This window comes from Chlorocebus sabaeus, chromosome 6 (assembly GCF_047675955.1).
Source record: "Chlorocebus sabaeus isolate Y175 chromosome 6, mChlSab1.0.hap1, whole genome shotgun sequence".
In the NCBI taxonomy this organism is placed as follows: Eukaryota; Metazoa; Chordata; class Mammalia; order Primates; family Cercopithecidae; genus Chlorocebus; species Chlorocebus sabaeus.
Genome location: NC_132909.1, coordinates 51,742,630 through 51,760,594, shown reverse-complemented (window position 1 = coordinate 51,760,594; position 17,965 = coordinate 51,742,630). Strand labels below are relative to the sequence as shown.

The 17,965-nt window shown below is 57.5% G+C and overlaps 3 protein-coding genes across 5 annotated transcripts in view; 2 read left to right on the top strand and 1 right to left on the bottom strand.

Annotated features, from left to right (window-relative positions):
• The window catches only part of CARM1 (coactivator associated arginine methyltransferase 1), a 49,937-nt gene extending 38,638 nt beyond the window's left edge, over positions 1 to 11,299 (top strand). The window contains exons 6-16 of one of the 2 annotated variants that reach the window (XM_007995261.3): positions 1,071 to 1,248; positions 3,557 to 3,647; positions 3,844 to 3,925; positions 7,852 to 7,937; positions 8,121 to 8,210; positions 8,654 to 8,791; positions 8,877 to 8,966; positions 9,055 to 9,167; positions 9,271 to 9,348; positions 9,596 to 9,664; positions 9,832 to 10,981. In XM_007995261.3, the coding sequence (XP_007993452.2) occupies positions 1,071 to 1,248; positions 3,557 to 3,647; positions 3,844 to 3,925; positions 7,852 to 7,937; positions 8,121 to 8,210; positions 8,654 to 8,791; positions 8,877 to 8,966; positions 9,055 to 9,167; positions 9,271 to 9,348; positions 9,596 to 9,664; positions 9,832 to 9,974 (1,158 nt within the window). In that variant the 3' untranslated portion in view covers positions 9,975 to 10,981. Of the gene's footprint in view, positions 1 to 1,070; positions 1,249 to 3,556; positions 3,648 to 3,843; positions 3,926 to 7,851; positions 7,938 to 8,120; positions 8,211 to 8,653; positions 8,792 to 8,876; positions 8,967 to 9,054; positions 9,168 to 9,270; positions 9,349 to 9,595; positions 9,665 to 9,831 lie in introns of both variants that reach the window. The other variant, XM_037992396.2, reaches the window with a different exon arrangement.
• On the bottom strand, positions 10,408 to 16,187 carry YIPF2 (Yip1 domain family member 2). 2 transcript variants are annotated; one of them, XM_037992398.2, is made up of 10 exons: positions 16,019 to 16,187; positions 15,888 to 15,948; positions 15,307 to 15,467; positions 15,141 to 15,224; positions 13,062 to 13,149; positions 12,535 to 12,651; positions 12,295 to 12,461; positions 11,730 to 11,912; positions 11,496 to 11,631; positions 10,408 to 11,398 (listed from the first exon to the last, which is right to left on the bottom strand). In XM_037992398.2, the coding sequence occupies exons 2-9, from the start codon at positions 15,922 to 15,924 to the stop codon at positions 11,515 to 11,517; spliced, it is 954 nt and encodes a 317-aa protein (XP_037848326.1). In that variant the 5' UTR covers positions 15,925 to 15,948; positions 16,019 to 16,187; the 3' UTR covers positions 10,408 to 11,398; positions 11,496 to 11,514. The 2 variants fall into 2 exon arrangements, with proteins under 2 accessions (XP_037848326.1, XP_037848325.1); XM_037992397.2 differs by having other exon boundaries at positions 11,262 to 11,415.
• Positions 16,175 to 17,715, top strand: TIMM29 (translocase of inner mitochondrial membrane 29). The gene is made up of 2 exons (XM_007995258.3): positions 16,175 to 16,423; positions 16,501 to 17,715. Exons 1-2 carry the CDS (start codon positions 16,330 to 16,332, stop codon positions 17,187 to 17,189), a joined length of 783 nt encoding a protein of 260 aa, XP_007993449.2. The 5' UTR covers positions 16,175 to 16,329; the 3' UTR covers positions 17,190 to 17,715.
• The last annotated feature ends 250 nt before the right edge of the window (positions 17,716 to 17,965 follow it).

Sequence of the window (17,965 nt, the reverse complement as noted above, 5' to 3'; positions counted from 1 at the left end):
ATTGCAGAGAGGGGCTTCAGGGCCTGGGATGATTTCCCCTCATGACCGGCAGTCAGGGGCACAGGTCATTTCCCTGTTTTCTTTTTTCTTTCTTTTTTTTTTTTTGCACTGAAGCCTTCATTCACAAAGTTCAAAATGTAAAAGCTAAAAAAGAGCAAACAGCATGCTGTCCTCACCGACCCCTGCTCCCACCCCCCAGCCCCATCACGAGAGAGGAGCTTCGGCCATAAAGTCTGAGCAAAGCTGTTCTGTGGCTGTAGACGTGAGCGTCCTCTCACAGCAGCAGAGGCTGCACCTTCCTCTCCCTGCTCTGCCTCTCCCATGGATCTGGGGTCGCCTGGGTCATGGAGGGGCCATCCTTGCTCTGTCTTGCAGCTGCAGAGCACCCCCATGCCCAGCCGTGCTGCTGTTGCTTTAGCTGCATTGTGTCTGTAGTGACATTCAGACTCCTTCCAGGTCTTCACATGGCCGACGCTGCTGTCCTCTAATCCTACCACTTTGGGAGGCTTAGGCGGGCGGATCACCTGAGGTCAGGAGTTTGAGACCAGCCTGACCAACATGGCGAAACCCCATCTCTACTAAAAATACAAAGAATTAGCCGGGCATGGCGGTGGGTGCCTGTAGTCCCAGACACTCGGGAGGCTGAGGTGGTAGAATCGCTAGAATCTGGGAGACAGAGGTTGCAGTGAGCCGAGATGGCGCCACTACCTCCAGCCTGGACAACAGAGTGAGAATCTGTCTCAGTTTTTTGTGTGTTTTTTTGGTATTTTTAGTAGAGACAGGGTTTTGCCATGTCGGCCAGACTAGTCTCCCAACTTATGAGCTCAAGGAATCTGCCTGCCTCGGCCTCCCAAACTGCTGGGATTGCAGGCATGAGGCACCGTGCCTGGCCCACAGTGAGCTCTTAACAGGCTATGGCCAATCACAGCCATGGTTGGGGCACCAGCGAAGGAGGCAGAGGGGGACCCGATGGCCATGTGCAGGTGGAGGCTGTCCTTTGAGAGGTGGTCTAGGGAGGGCCCCACGACAGGAAGACGCAGGGAAGCCCACACGGCCCTGCCTGCCTGCAGGTCTTGGTGAAGAGTAACAACCTGACAGACCGCATCGTGGTCATCCCGGGCAAGGTGGAGGAGGTGTCGCTCCCCGAGCAGGTGGACATCATCATCTCGGAGCCCATGGGCTACATGCTCTTCAACGAGCGCATGCTGGAGAGCTACCTCCACGCCAAGAAGTACCTGAAGCCCAGCGGTGAGCATTGGGGGTACACAGGCCGGGCCCCTCGGTGGAGCCCCTAGCTGCCGCAGAGCCAGGCTGTCAGTGCTTCAGCTCCCTGCTTGCTGTCGGTGGCCCAGGGTGCAGGGAAGCCTGGGCTTTCCCCACACTCCCACCCCAGCCCCACTCCAGCCAGCTGTGGCTTCTGGAGTCCCGGGCCCCAAACACAGCCAGACACCCAGCTGCCCACCCGCCCGCACAGGGTACGGAGGAGCTCCTGGCACCTCTGCCATCCCATGTCCTGCTCCTGCGGGACAGCCTGTGGCTGCGAGTGGGGACTGGGACAGGTTCTGTGATCAGCAGTTCCCCACCAAGCCCTGTTCTCCTCACAGTCCAGGCGTTGGGGGGTCGAACATGTGTACAAATGCAGGGGTGTGGCTGCGGGTGTACATGTGTGAGGAGGTGAGGTAGCTGTCTGGCAAGCCTATCTGTCACTTCCCATCCGTGCCTCTGGGTATGGCCTCTGGTCACTGGGTGACTGTTTCTTTTTTTTGAGACAGAGTTTCACTTTTGTTGCCCAGGCTGGAGTGCAGTGGTGCGATCTCGGCTCACTGCAACCTCCACCTCCCCAGTTTAAGCGATTTTCATGCTTCAGCCTCCTGAGTAGCTGGGATTACAGGCATGTACCACCATGCCCGGCTAAGTTTTGTATTTTTAGGAGAGACGGGGTTTCACCATGTTGGTCAGGCTGGTCACAAACTCCTGACCTCAGGTGATCCACCCGCCTCAGCCTCCCAAACTGCTGGGATTACAGGCGTGAGCCACTGTGCCTGGCCTACGTGACTGTTTCTATCTGCCCATCTGTCTTGGGGTCTCTGCAGCCCTGACGCCTGAGGCATGTGTCTGTGGCTCTTCTCATGCTAGGTACATGCGTGTCTGAGCATTTCTGTACAGGCAAGCAGCTGTGTGTGTGTGGCAGGGGACAGGTCCCCAGCCAGGGTAGCAGCCGTGGGATGGAGCGTGGGCAGCAGCAGGCTGGTAGGGCCTGTGCAGGCAGGGGCGGGGGAAAGCTTCCATCTGGCCCTCCCTGGATCCAGGCCCTAGGGTCCTGACTGGCTGTGCTCCTGGAGATGGGAAGTGGCGTCCCACAGCTATGTCCCATGTCTCGGGTTGAGTATGGGAGGCAAGGCTGCTCCAGGGGCTGTGGGCCCCACTCTCCTCCCCTTCTGCCCTGATAGTGGGGGTGGAGACAGCCCCAGCAGAGGGGGCCCCTTCTAACGGGATGTGAGGCCAGACGGGAGTCAGGCTCTGTGGGCAGCTGCATGCACCCCCCACGGCCCAGCAGCCAGCTTGTGGGGACGGGGGAGGCCGAGCCTGTTGGGGGGGGTGCTCCAGGGGTTAAAGGCAGTCCTCCCCTCTCCCAGTCACATGCTCCTGGTCAGCAGGAGCCAGAGGTTCCTTCCAGGCTGGCTCACTTCCCATGGTGCCCCCAGGTACCCCAGGGCAGAAGCCACAGCATGTGCATCTCCCTCCCCGTTTCAGCAGCTGCAGCCCCGCAGCTCTTGCCTCAGGTACAGCCTGGTGGCGTAAGGAGGAAGCAGAGTCCCACTGATACCTCAGGACCTCCTCCCCCGGCTTGCCAGGCTGGGGGGCCCACATCTGGAGGCCAGGTGCTCCTTTGGGCAGGCGGGGCTGTGGGGCCCTGGGCCTCCCTGCTGCTGGCCCTGACTCATGCGTCTGCCCTTGAGTCACAGAGGGAGGCCCTGCCCTTCCCTCTCAGTCTGTGTGCCCAGACCAGGCAGGCCAAGTGGCCCACCCTGCCGGTTGGGTGCCTGTGCCAGAACCTAGGCAGCCCCTATGGTGTGGATTCAGCTTCCCCCACCGGCTCTTGGCCTCAACTGAGGTCCCCAGTGGTGCTGGGGTAGCCCGGGGCCCACCCTCCCTCTGTCCAGAGCAACTTTGCTTTGCTTTCCTGGCTGCATACGTGCACAGGCGGCAGGGCCTGAGAGGCAGCGCCTGGACACATCCTGGGCACTGCCCGCTTCCCTGTGAGGCTCTAGCAGGTCCCTCACAGCTCCCAGGCCTAGTAATGGGACATAAAGATGAGCCACCGGCCTCCCAGTCTCAGGTGGAATCCATAAGCTAGTGCAGGTCAAGTGCCCGGGATGGTGATGAAACACTCATCAGAATAGGCGCTCGGTGCTGCTGTCACAGGAATGCAGGAACGAATGGATGACAGGCTGGGAGCACCCAGGGTTGGGGGTCTTGATGTCCTTTGATAGCTCTGCCAGGCACTGTGGGATGCGTCACCTGACACCGGCACCCCTCCCTGCCCCACTCCCAGGAAACATGTTTCCTACCATTGGTGACGTCCACCTTGCACCCTTCACGGATGAGCAGCTCTACATGGAGCAGTTCACCAAGGCCAACTTCTGGTGAGTGTGCCCTGGTGTCCCGCCTGGGCCCCACAGCCTGCCTTCTCAGGGACAGCCCAGCTCCCCCGGGGGCCCCCACTCCTCTTTTTCTGAAAGGCTTGGGCTAGATGAGGGCTGACTGGGAGAGAAGGCAGGGCTACCCCACCTGCCTCTTCTGCAGCCTTGACTTTGCTGTGGGGCTGGGGCCTGTCCACAGGTACCAGCCATCGTTCCATGGAGTGGACCTGTCGGCCCTCCGAGGCGCCGCGGTGGATGAGTATTTCCGGCAGCCTGTGGTGGTGAGTAGGGCCTCCAGGGCACTGCTGCAGTGATCACTTGCCATTGCTCTGCAGCTCTGCAGCCCTCAGGAAGCTACCACCCCTCTCTGAGCCCTCTCCTCTGCCCTGCACAGAGCTCTCTCACAAAGATTTGGGCCAAAAATGTCAATACATGTAGACACTTAGCATACAGCAAACATGCAATACATGCGGACCATTATTAGATGAGGCTAAGGCAGGAGGGGCATTTAGGCTCAGGAGTTCAAGATCAGCCTGGGCAACACAGAGACACCATCACTATTCTTTTTTTTTTTTTTTTTTTTTTTTTTTTTGAGACGGAGTCTCGCTCTGTCGCCCAGGCTGGAGTGCAGTGGCCGGATCTCAGCTCACTGCAAGCTCCGCCTCCCGGGTTTACGCCATTTTCCTGCCTCAGCCTCCCGAGTAGCTGGGACTACAGACGCTCGCCACCTCGCCCGGCTATTTTTTTGTATTTTTTACTAGAGACGGGGTTTCACCGGGTTAGCCAGGATGGTCTTGATCTCCTGACCTCATGATCCGCCCGTCTCGGCCTCCCAAAGCGCTGGGATTACAGGCTTGAGCCACCGCGCCCGGCCTCCATCACTATTCTTAAAATTAAAATAGTAGAAATAAAAAAGAATCGTTACTAGATGAATTTATCCTTGGTGAGCTGATGTGATTTATTGATTGATTTTACTTGAGATTTTTGATACATCCATGATTCAGAAATCAAAAGGAAAAAAAAGTTGGGCATGGTGGCTCACGCCTGTAATCCCAGCACTTTGGGAGGCCGAGCTGGGCAGATCACAAGGTTAGGAGATTGAGACCAACACGGTGAAACCCCGTCTCTACTAAAAATACAAAAAATTAGCCGGACGTGGTGGTGGGGTCCTATAGTCCCAGCTACTCGGGAGGCTGAGGCAGGAGAATGGCATGAACCTGGGAGGCAGAGGTTGAAGTGAGCCGAGATCACGCCACTGCACTCCAGCCTGGGCGACAGAGCGAGACTCCGTCTCAAAAAAAAAAAAAAGATTTATTTTTTGTAAGTAGCATACAATTGGGTCTTGAGTTTTTTTTTTTAAACAAGATTGAACATTTTTGTCTTTTAGAATATTTAGACCATTTACATTTAATAAACTTGTGTGGGTATAAATCTATGATCTTTTATTTTTCTATTAATCTGACCTGTTTCTTTACTTTTTTGCCTTCCTTTAAAAAAATAAGTTCTGGGCCGGACGCGGTGACTCATGCCTGTATTCCCAACATTTTGGGAGGCCGAGGCAGGTGGATCATGAGGTCAGGAGATCGAGACCATTCTGGCTAACAGGGTGAAACCCCGTCTCTACTAAAAATAACAAAACAAATTAGTCAGGCGTGCTGGGGACGCCTGTAGTCCCAGCTATTTGGGAGGCTGAGGCAGGAGAATGGCGTGAACCTGGGAGGCGGAGCTTGCAGTGAGCCGAGATCGCGCCACTGCACTCCAGCCTGGGTAACAGAGTGAGACTCTGTCTCAAAATAAAAAAAAAAAAAGGTTCCGTTTATTCTGTTTTCTCCCTGCTCTTGATGTTTTTCATTTGTTTTGGGAAACTCTTGGACAATCTTGGATAATCTCTCTTTAAACACTACCTCTGCCCCATTCTCTTTCTCCTTCTGGGATTCCGATTATATGTGCAGTGGACCTTTTCACCATATCTCAGATGATTCTTATACTCTTTTCTGTCTTTTCCATCCATTTTCTTTTTTTTTTTTTTTTGAGACGGAATCTTGCTCTGTTGCCCAGGCTGGAGTGCTGTGGCATGATCTCAGCTCACTGCAACCCCCACTTCCCGGGCTCAAGCAATTCTCAGCCTCCTGAGTAGCTGGGATTACAGTCTCTTGCCACCACTCCCAGCTAATTTTTTGTAATTTTAGTAGAGATGGGGTTTTGCTATGTTGGCCAGGCTGATCTGAAACTCCTGACCTTAGGTGATCCACCTGCCTTGGCCTCCCAAAATGCTGGGATTATAGATGTGAGCCACCACACCCAGCCCTGTCCCCCATATTTTTTTTTTTTTTGAGACAGAGTCTAGCTCTTTCACCCAGGCTGGTGTGTGCAGTGGCGCAATCTTGGCTCACTGCAACCTCCGCCTCCAGGGTTCAAGCAATTCTCTCCCTTAAGCCTGCTGAGTAGCTGGGACTACAGGCATGCACCACCACACCCGCCTAATTTTTGTAATTTTAGTAGAGATGGGGTTTGGACCATGTTGGCCAGGCTGGTCTTGAATTCCTAACCTCAGGTGATCCACCCACCTAGGCCTCCCAAAGTGCTGGGATCACAGGCATGAGCCACTATGCCCAGTGTGTTCAGTCTTTTGTGATATCACTGGGGAGTGAATGAGTGAAAAAAGCAGGAAATATTTTGGTGGTATTATGAAAATTTTGTATTATTATGAGGGTGCCTTGGAAGGGACCACAGTTTGAGAAGCGGCTGCTTCAAGGTATAGCCCTCAGTACTCTTAATGCAAGCCCAGTGGTTAGCCTCCTTACCAATATGCTGCTGAACCACCCGTTAGGTTTTATTGTTGTTTTTTGAAACAGGGTCTCACTCCGTTCCGAAGGCTGGAGTACAGTGGCTCAATCACTTCATGGCTTACTTCAGCCTCGACCTCCCAGATACAAGTGATCCTCCTGCCTCAGCCTCCCAAGTAGCTGGGACTATAGGAGTGAGCCACCATGCCCAGCCAATTTATTTTTTGTAGACGTGGGGCCTTACTGTGTTACCCAGGCTAGTCTTGAACTCCTGACCTCAGGTGATCCGCCCGCCTCGGCCTCCCGAAGTGCTCGGATTATAGGCGTAAGCCACTGCACCTGGCCTTAAGCCTCTTATTAGCAGCTTTCTGCTTGGTGTCTTAGCCTCTGATGCCCTGCCCCACTTGAAGCTCAGGAGTTGGCCAATTTCACAAGTGCACTGAGTGTGCACCACCCACCTCGCCCTCCTGCACTTATTTCCCTTTGCTTTGACATCACGGCCCCTTGAGTCCAAGCTGCCTTGGTAACCTTGAGCTCCCATTTTGCTTTCCCCACCCAGGGAAGCTGCTGAAAGGTCGAGGTGGCCGTTTTCTGCCCTCCCCATGGGGAAAGGCAGAGGCCAGAAAGGGCTCCCTCCAGAAACGGCACTTCCCTCCTTTCCAGGAGCTTGATCCCCAAAGTCCTGGCTGCTCTGGTTGGTCACCAGTGCTTCCAACAACTGGTTTATTGTTTTTTTATATTTTTTCTGGTTGACATAGTTCATGGCAGGTGTGTTAGTCAGATATAAACATCGCTGGGAGTGGACAGCAGCAACAGTGTTGTTGTTGATTATGTTTTTAAGAGACAGGGTCTCCCTGTGTTTCCCAGGCTTGATTCACAGTCTTGGGCTTAAGCAATCCTCCTGCCTCAGCCTCCTGAGTAGCTGGAGTTACAGGCATGCAATTCCACATCCGCCTAGCACTTAGTTCTTTAACTTGCTTTTTTGGTTAACTTGCTTAATGATTTAGCTTGGAGATCTTTCCCCATCTGTTCATAAAGAGCCTCTTCATTCTCACGTCTGCATGGTCTTTGATGGGTGAGCCATCATTGGTTTAATTAGATGGTTTCCAGTGTGTCGCTACCACGGACAATCTGTAATTATACATGTAAGTTTGTTGATGTATTCATATATCTGGAGGTTAAATTCCTGTAGTGCCAAATCTTTTATGTGGATAAACACTTGTCATTTTGAGAGCTGTCACCTAATTGCCCTTGGTGGCGTTGTGCCAGTTCACCCTCCTCGCAGCGTGTCTGAGAAGAGCAAGCTAGTTTTAGCTGCACAGCCTAGAAGCCGTGGCTAGACCTAGGGGGAGGGGCAGGGCTCTCCCCTTCCATGTCGGCCCTGGCACCAGATGCCAGGTCACACCTGTTGTCTCTCCCAGGACACATTTGACATCCGAATCCTGATGGCCAAGTCTGTCAAGTACACGGTGAACTTCTTAGAAGCCAAAGAAGGAGATTTGCACAGGTACCGGCACCCACACTCCATCCTCCCAGGCCTGTCTCAGGCCGAAGGTCAGGGCCACCGACATCCTGCCGTCCCAGGGCAGGTGGTGGGCGGGGGCCCCGGGCCTCTGCACCTGGCACCCCCTCTTCTCTCTTGGCAGCGCCTGTCTGGCTTCCCCAGCAGCCACTGCCCTTTGCCTTCCAGGATAGAAATCCCATTCAAATTCCACATGCTGCATTCAGGGCTGGTCCATGGCCTGGCTTTCTGGTTTGACGTTGCTTTCATCGGCTCCATGTGAGTGCCGCAGAGCAGCCCATGCTGCCTCCTCCCCACTCCCAGGGCTTCCTGCAGCTGCAACCTGCCTGGGAGGGTGGAACGTGGCTCCAGGTTCCACCATCCCTTCCAGTGGGAGTGAGAGCCTGTCTCAGAGCAAGAGACTGTTGTGGGTGGGGGGTGTGTGTGTCCTGTGTGCCCTGTGTTCCCAGTGTCTGTCCCTCATGGGCCTGGGTCTGTCTCTTGGCACATGTCAGGGTGAGTAGGGATCTCGCGGCTGCAGGTCCCTCGTGTGTACATGTATGCCTGCTCATGTATGTGTCTGGGAATGCCTGGGGGCCAGCCCGTCCCAGGGGGTCCCTGGCAGAGGGGGCAGGTGCTTGGGGAGGACTCAAGGCATACAAGGTGGTGGCTCCAGTGATGGCGCTGGCCCAGTCAAGTACGTGCCTGTCCCTGCTCCACAGAATGACCGTGTGGCTGTCCACAGCCCCGACAGAGCCCCTGACTCACTGGTACCAGGTGCGGTGCCTGTTCCAGTCACCACTGTTCGCCAAGGCAGGGGACACGCTCTCAGGGACATGTCTGCTTATTGCCAACAAGAGGTGTGACTGCTCCCTGGGGCTGGTGGTGGGGGGCAGGGGTCCATCTGCCCAGCCACTCACGCCTCGGCCTGCACCCTCTCCACAGACAGAGCTACGACATCAGTATTGTGGCCCAGGTGGACCAGACCGGCTCTAAGTCCAGTAACCTCCTGGATCTGAAAAACCCCTTCTTCAGGTAGGAGGGGCACCCTTCCTGCATGGGGCGGGGGCGCCCCGGCCCTGCAGCCCCCTTGCCCCTGCCCATGGCTCTGTCTCTGCCACAGATACACGGGCACGACACCCTCACCCCCACCCGGCTCCCACTACACATCTCCCTCGGAAAACATGTGGAACACAGGCAGCACCTACAACCTCAGCAGCGGGATGGCCGTGGCAGGTGAGCAGGGCACGCCCCAATGCCCAGCCAACCTGGGAGGCTGCCCTCGCCGCAGGCCTGGCCCCTCTGCCTCCAGCCCTGACGTCTCCCTCTCTGGGCACAGGGATGCCGACCGCCTATGACCTGAGCAGTGTTATTGCCAGTGGCTCCAGCGTGGGCCACAACAACCTGATTCCTTTAGGTGAGTGTCCCCCAGGGCCAGGGTCAGCAGAGAGCCGTGCCCAGGACTGCCCAGAGGCCGGGAAGGGCCTGTGGCAACCAGGGTTGGCCTGTGCTTGGTCCTTTCGCCTTTTCCTCTTCCAGGGGGCTCTCGGCCGAGGCCCTCCGTCCTCTCTGCCTCGCTCTGCAGCCTGCTGCTGCGCATGGGCTGGGTGGCTGGGGGCGGTGACGCCGTCTCCCTTCCTTCTTTCCTCCCTCTTGCTGCGCAGCCAACACAGGGATTGTCAATCACACCCACTCCCGGATGGGCTCCATAATGAGCACGGGGATTGTCCAAGGTAATGAGGGTGGCGGGGGCAGGGCCCGTGGGGGCCGAGCTAGCGTGTGAGTCGCCATCCTCTGTCCGGCCGCCCGCCTGCCCTCTTGCCTGCCCTTTCTCTCTGTGACTCTGCCTGGGGGCTGGGTGGGCCAGGGCAGCCCCTCACTGCCATCGCCTGCCCCACAGGGTCCTCTGGCGCCCAGGGCAGCGGTGGTGGCGGCACCAGTGCCCACTATGCAGTCAACAGCCAGTTCACCATGGGCGGCCCTGCCATCTCCATGGCGTCGCCCATGTCCATCCCGACCAACACCATGCACTACGGGAGCTAGGGGCCTGCCCCGCGGACTGACAGCACCAGGAAACCAAATGATGTCCCCGCCCGCCCCCCCGCCGGGCGGCTTTCCCCCTTGTACTGGAGAAGCCCGAACACCCGGTCACAGCCCTCTTTGCTATGGGAACTGGGACACTTTTTTACACGATGTTGCCGCCATCCCCACCCTAACCCCCACCTCCCAGCCCTGAGCGTGTGTCGCTGCCATATTTTACACAAAATCATGTCGTGGGAGCCCTCGTCCCCCTCCTGCCCGCTCCACCCTGACCTGGGATTGTCATCTGTTAGAACAGGCGCCATGGGGCCTGCCAGCCCTGCCTGCCAGTTCCCTTAGCACCTGTTCCCCTGCCTGTCTCCAGTGGGAAGGTAGCCTGGCCAGGCGGGGCCTCCCCTTTGACGACCAGGCCTTGGTCACAACGAACGTGACATGCTGCTTTTTTTAATTTTATTTTTTTACGAAAAGAACCAGTGTCAATCCGCAGACCCTCTGTGAAGCCAGGCCGGCCGGGCCGAGCCAGCAGCCCCTCTCCCTAGACTCAGAGGCGCCGCGGGGAGGGGTGGCCCCGCTGAGGCTTCAGGGGCCCCCTCCCCACCAAAGGGTTCACCTCACACTTGAATGTACAACCCACCCCACTGTCGGGAAGGCCTCCGTCCTCGGCCCCTGCCTCTTGCTGCTGTCCTGTCCCCGAGCCCCTGCAGTCCCCCCAGCTCCCCCCACCCAGAGTTAAAGCAGGTGGCTGCAGGCCTTGGGCCCGGAGGGAAGGCCACTGCCGGCCACTTGGGGCAGACACAGACACCTCAAAGATCTGTCACGGAAGGCGTCCTTTTTCCTTGTAGCTAATGTTAGGCCTGAGTAGCTCCCCTCCATCCTTGTAGACGCTCCAGTCCCTACTACTGTGACGGCATTTCCATCCCTCCCCTGCCTGGGAAGGGACCTTGCAGGGACCTCTCCCTCCAGAAAAAAAAAAAAAGAAAAAGAAAGAAAAAATAAACAAGGAAACGTGTTACAGCACAGGCAGTTTTCTTCTCCTTCTGCTCCCCTGTTTCTGACACCCCCAAACTCAGATGCTGGAGCTCAGGCCCGGACCCAGGCCCGCCATGTGTGCACCCAGGCAGGAGCGGGTGCTGTCCAGGCTGGGGCGCCCCCTTGGCTCTCTCTCCTGTTCCAGGGGAGCCATGGGAGGGAAAGCAGGTGGCCCAGGGGGATATGGGGGCCCCAGCCCTGTCCCAAAGCTCCCTGCTCGGCTGCCCCTCTCCCGCCTTTATATAAATTCTCTGAATCACCTTTGCATAGAAAATAAAAGTGTTTGCTTTGTAAGAAAAGTCTGGAAAGTAGCAGAGTCATCTCAAGGTGTCAAGGGAGCCTTCAGTCATCATCTGGGGGGCAGGACAGGCAGAGGGGCTGGTCCACTTAGGTGCTGCCTGAAAGAAAGAATTGTCTGGGAGTGTCCCCAGAACCTCTCACCTTGACTGGGGGTGGGAGGGCAGCCCCCTTAGCCCAGCTGGGAACAGTCCTTACCTGTGGGACCCGGGCCTTTCTAGGAGGGGGCCATGGACTGCGGCAGGGTAGGGGGCAGTGGGATGTTTGAGGGCCGAGATGTGATTTGGGGTGGAGGAGCCACGTTCTCCGGAGGCAGCGACTGGAAGAAGTACAACTGCACAAGACCCCTGGGGTCAGAGGCAGGGCCAGCCCACGCCCCCCCAGCCCCTCAGCCCCACTTGAGGTACACCTGTGGCCACCCCAGACCTGTACCTTACAGCCCACGGCCAGGAGTGCATGGAGCAGCACAACCGCAGACAGCAGCACCATGGCCACCAGCCTGGTGTCCTCACGGACCACAGGCCAGAGGGTGAATACCAGCCCGGTGGCCGACAGTCCCAGGGCCAGTGCCCCAAAGAGCCACTGCAGCCAAGGCACAGGGATGAGCCACAGGACCTGGGAGCAACACGGCAGCAGATGACCATGCCAGTCCCCACAGCCACCACCCACTCCACACCAGGCCACCTCACCACCATGGGAATGAGGCAGCAGGTGACCATGCCAGTCCCCACAGCCACCACCCACTCCGCGCCAGGCCACCCTCACCACCATGGAAATGAGGCAGCAGGTGACCATGCCAGTCCCCACAGCCACCACCCACTCCGCACCAGGCCACCCTCACCACCATGGGAATGAGGCAGCAGGTGACCATGCCAGTCTCCACAGCCACCACCCACTCCGCACCAGGCCACCCTCACCACCATGGGGATGAGGCAGCAGGTGACCATGCCAGTGTCCCCACACAGCCACGACCCACTCCGCGCCAGGCCACACTCACCACCATGGGGATGAAGACAAAGAGGGAGTAGCCGTAGACGCACACGGTCTCCAGGAAGGTGTAGGGCCCCATGCGCTCCCGGACACCCTTGCGCCACCGCAGAAAACCCCACAGGGCCAGGGGCACCAGCCACGCGTAGCAGTAGATGCTGATGCCTGCCACGGTCACTGGGGGCAAGGTGAGCAGTCACCCCCTGCCCCCCGGGGCCCTGCCAGGCATTGGTCCTGCCCGCCTGCTTACCCTTGTGGAACTGGGGGCTGTAGTGGATGGAGGGGTCTCTCCTCTGGGCCAGCACCAGCGTCAGGTTGCCAGTGACAGCCAAGACGAAGGCCAACGTGGCACAGATCCAGAAGGGGCCTGAGGATGGGGGGCACAGTCAGAGTCCCCCCACCTGTGACCTCCCTGCAGCTCATTTACTCCAGTGGTAATGCCGCCCTGCAGTTCATGCAAGTTCCTGCCATGAAGCTTATGCTGTTTCTGGAACCCTCTTTTCCTAGGTCTCCCCTACCCCTCCCGTTGCCAACAAGGCTCATTCCCTCACCCTGCTCAGGGAGGCCTGCCCTGCTGCACCCTGCAAAACAGCAAGGCCGCTCCTCCTATATGCTCTCTACCCGCCATCCTCTGCAGTCCTTCATGTCTGTCTCCCTGAACAGCAGGTAAGTCACACTCTCTGAGTGACTGATTTGTCCTCAGCTGTACACTGGTGTCTGCAACTCAGGCCACATTTGTTGAGTGATGCATCAAGGAACCAAATGCACCTCACTCACCATACAGATCCGGCCGATTCCGCAGATGGTGCCGCACAAAGTTGTGGCCAGGCCGGGGCAGCAGTGAGCCTTTGATCCGGTTCAGGACCTGGGGGCAAGGCCGAGGTCAAGGATGGAGGCCTGCCAGGAGCTTCTCCCTTGTCCTGAGAGACTCCTTCCTGCTGACCTCCAACCTCCTGTCTCCATGCCCAACCTGAAAGAACTCAGCCTTTCCCTCTTTTTTTTCTTTTTTTAGACAGAGTCTCACTCTGTCGGCCAGGCTGGATAGAGCGCAGTGACACGATCTCTGCTCACTGCAACCTCTGCCTCCTGGGCTCAAGCAACTCTCCTGGCTCAGCCACCTGAGTAGCTGGAATTACAGGCGTGTGCCACCACGCCCGACTAATTTTTGTATTTTTAGTAGAGACAGGGTTTTGCCATGTTGACCAGGCTGGTCTCGAACTCCTGACCTCAGGTAATATGCCCACCTCAGCCTCCCAAAGTACTGGGATTACAGGTGTGAGCCACCGTGCCCAGCCCCCTCTTTTTTTTGTTTTGAGATGGAGTCTTGCTCTGTCACCCAGGGTGGAGTGCAGTGGCGCCATCTCAGCTCACTGTGAGCTCCGCCTCCCGGGTTCACGCCATTCTCCTGCCTCAGCCTCCCAAGTAGCAGTGACTACAGGCGCCCGCCACCATGCCCAGCTAATTTTTTGTATTTTTAGTAGAGACGGGGTTTCACCGTTTTAGCCAGGATGGTCTCGATCTCCTGACCTTGTGATCCTCCCGCCTCAGCCTCCCAAAGTGCTGGGATTACAGGCGTGAGCCACTGCGCCCAGCCCCAGCCCCCTTTTTCTTTTTGAGATAGAGTGTCACTCTGTCCTCCCGGCTGGAATGCGGTGGCATGATCTTGGCTCACTGCCACCTCCGCCTCCCAGATTCAAGCGATTCTCGTGCCTCAGCCTCCTGAGTAGCTGGGACTACAGGCCATGCACCACCATGCCTGGCTAATTTTTGTATTTTTAGTAGAGATGGGGTTTCACCATGTTGGCCAGGCTGGTCTCCAACTCCTGACCTCAAGTGATCCACCACTTCGGCATCCCAAAGTGCTAGGATTACAGATGCCCAACCACTGCACCTGGCTAATTTTAGTATTTTTGTTTTGTTTTGTTTTGTTTGAGACAGAGTCTCACTCTGTCGCCCAGGCTGGAGTGCAGTGGCGCCATCTTGGCTCACTGCAAGCTCCGCCTCCCGAGTTCACGCCATTCTCCTGCCTCAGCCTCCCAAGTAGCTGGGACTACAGGCGCCTGCACCCATGCCCTAATTTGTTTGTATTTTTAGTAGAGACGGGGTTTCACCGTGTTAGCCAGGATGGTCTCGATCTCTTGACCTCGTGATCTGCCTGCCTTGGCCTCTCAAAGTGCTGGGATTACAGGTGTGAGCCACCACGCCCGGTCTAATGTTTGTATTTTTATTTTATTTATTTCTTTTTTTTGAGACGAGTTTCACTCTTTTTGCCCAGGCTGGAGTGCACTGGCGTGATCTCAGCTCACTGCAACCTCTGCCTCGCAGGTTCAAGCGATTCTCCTGCCTCAGCCTCCAGAGTAGCTGGGATTACAGGGCCTTGCCACCAAGCCTGGCTGATTTTGTTGTATTTTTAGTAGAGATGGGGTTTCACCATGTTAGCCAGGCTGGTCTTGAACCCCTGAGCTCAGGTGATCTGCCCACCTCGGTCCCCGGAAGTGCTGGGATTACAGGCGGGAGCTACTGCCCCCAGCCCATCTTTGATCTTCTGCATATGCTGTTCCCTTTGCCTGGAACATACTTCAGCTCCCCTCCCCCATTCCCTGGGAAGCGTTCCTTCTCCTTTAGGTTTCAGCCAATTCCTCACGTCCTCCACGAGGTCTTTCTCTAACCCACGAGATTGTGTGTGTCCCCTGTGTTCCTACAGTCCCGATCCATAACCAGTCCCACCATAACCCTTTGAGAGCACCACAGTTCCTTCACCCGCACTCGCCATCACCAGCACCCTGCCCAGGGAAAGTGTGACTGAACCCTGAGCGTAACTCTGAGCCCCACCTCACCTGCCTCCCCAGGCCTGACCTGTGAGGTGTCCACGTCAAAGAAGCTCTGATAGTAGCTGAAGGTCCAGAATCCGGGCTGCTGCTGCTGCTTCTCCTGCAGGAGCTGCACATTGCGGGCATTCAGCGCCTGCCCCGACAGCGTGGATCAGCCGGGAGCTGCACAGAGGCAGGACACAGGGACTCACCGCGGCCTTGTCACTCTCCTCCTCCACCTCATCCTCGGCTCCATAGCTGCCACCTGAGCCCACGGCCACAGCCACGTGCCCTTGTGGGGTCAGCTGATCACTTCTGCTGGTTGTGGCTGCATCTGGGGTCTCAGCCAGAAGATTAGTGGCCTCCTCGAATTCTGTGGAGCAGGGACATGGGACATACGCACGCTTGAGGGGTGGAAAGAATTCGACTGGGCTCCAGCCAAGTCAATGCTCATCTGGTGGCGGAGGCTCTGCTGAGCCATTGATCTCCCCCAAGGTGGGGCCCAACTTCCTCAGTTTGGAGGCATCCGGAGGGCGTCTGTTCCCTTCCTCCTAAAGTGGAACTGCAACTTAGGGTTGGCCCTGGGATGGGGTCAGGGTCTGGAGACATGAGGCTCGGGTTTGAGGTCTGAGTTCAGGGCGGGGGCGGGGTTCGGGTCAGGGATGGGTCTCACTCCTGGGTCAGGGTTCACAGCCGCCTAGGGTTCGGGGTAGAGAAGTTGGAAGCCGCATGGGGGGGAGGTTCTGGCAAGGGGCGGGAGTAGGAGATCCGGCCTCGTCGGGGCCGCACTCACCGTGGAAGGTCAGCTCGTCAGCCGATGCCATGGTCATTCAGGGGCGTCTCCGCATCCCTCGCTGAGGACAGAGACCGGTCAGGCACGCTCCCCCCACGCCCCCACGCCGGTCCCTCGGCCCTCAGCCCTACCTGGCGGCCAGCTGCACCCACGGAGGCTTGAACTCGTCGCCCCGTCGCCACAGGTGCGCTCCGCCCTCCTCACCGGAGGCCACCTGGGCCGGCGTGGCTGGGGCTCTCTGCGACTGCGCAGCTGGCCTACCCGTCAGGGTCTACCCGACTCGGACCGGACAGCAACATCCGGCGCCGGTCCTCTTTCTATCCTTTCCCGCTGGGAAGCCACTTCCGGTAAAGTTGGCGCTTGCGCAGAAGAGCCTCCCGGGCTTTTAACTTCGGGTATCAAGAGTTTCTTCCCGGAGCAAGGACCCCCAAGACGGAAGAGGATGGCCGCGGCGGCTCTGAGGAGATTTTGGTCCCGGCGCCGCGCAGAGGCGGGCGGCGCTGCAGCGGCGAAGCCGGGAGTGTGGGCGCGGCTGGGTAAGTAGCGGCGGAAGGCGGCAGGGTGGGTGGCCGCCGCTGCCGGATCACTCTTAACCGCGCTCCTCTCCCCTCAGGGTCCTGGGCCCGCGCGCTGCTCCGGGACTACGCCGAGGCCTGCAGGGACGCGGCGGCGGAGGCTAGTGCCCGGCCGGGGCGCGCGGCCGTGTATGTGGGGCTGCTGGGCGGCGCGGCGGCCTGCTTCACGCTGGCGCCGAGCGAGGGTGCTTTCGAGGAGGCGCTGCTGGAGGCGTCGGGGACCCTCCTGCTGCTGGCGCCGGCCACCCGCAACCGCGAGTCCGAAACCTTCGTGCAGCGGCTGCTCTGGCTGCGGGGCCGTGGCCGCCTGCGCCACGTCAACCTAGGGCTCTGCTCCCTGGTGTACGAGGCGCCCTTCGACGCCCAGGCCAGCCTCTACCAGGCGCGCTGCCGCTACCTGCAGCCCCGCTGGACCGACTTCCCCGGCCGGGTCCTGGACGTGGGCTTTGTGGGTCGCTGGTGGGTGCTAGGGGCCCGGATGCGTGACTGCGACATCAACGACGACGAATTCCTGCACCTGCCGGCGCATTTGCGCGTGGTCGGGCCCCAGCAGCTGCATTCCGAGACCAACGAGCGGCTCTTCGATGAGAAGTACAAGCCTGTCGTGCTCACCGACGATCAGGTGGACCAGGCGCTGTGGGAGGAGCAGGTCTTGCAGAAGGAAAAAAAGGACAGGCTCGCCCTGAGCCAGGCCCACTCGCTGGTGCAGGCGGAGGCCCCGAGATGAAACCCTGAGGTCCCCGAGTCCTGGCAAACTGCTTGCCTGGGGTAGTGCAGCTGTGAGTGTGCCTCACCTGCAGAACAACTGAGACAGATGATGTGCAAAGTGTTTTCTCACTGGATTTGCGCAAGTTTGGGGAGCCTTTCTGCCCCCCGTCTTTGTTCTTTATTAGCTGAAGCTAATTCCGAGCCACTTTGGTCCAGGAGTTGGGACAGCAGAACGACTTGACACCTGTTCATCACCGGCAGAGCTGGTCATAAGCCTTTTATATAAGCCTTTTTCATTGGGCCTCAGAGGCCCTCCTTAAGGAGGTACCACACTGGTCAGGTGACTTGCAAACTCTTCTAAGACCACTTAGATTCTCTTTTTAAAGTTTGGGTTGTGGCCTGGCGTGGTGATGCACGTCTGTAATCCCAGCATTTTCCAAATTGAGGCAAGAGGATCGCTTGAGGCCAGCCCGAGTAACATAGCAAGACTCCGTCGCTACAAAAAAGAATAATAATTAACTAAATAAAATTTGAGCTGAAATGTTTTTATTCTGTGATCTGTTCTCTTTCGTTTCGTTTTGTTTTCCTTTTTTTTGTTTGTTTTTGTTTTTTTGAGACAGGGTCTTGCTCTGTCTCCCCGGCTGGAGTGCAGTGGCGCCATCTCGGCTCACTGCAACCTCTGCCTCCCAGGTTCAAGCGATTCTCCTGCCTCAGCCTCCGGAGTAACTGTGATTACAGGCATGTGCTAACATGCCCGGCAAATTGTTGTATTTTTAGTAGAGATGGGGTTTCCCT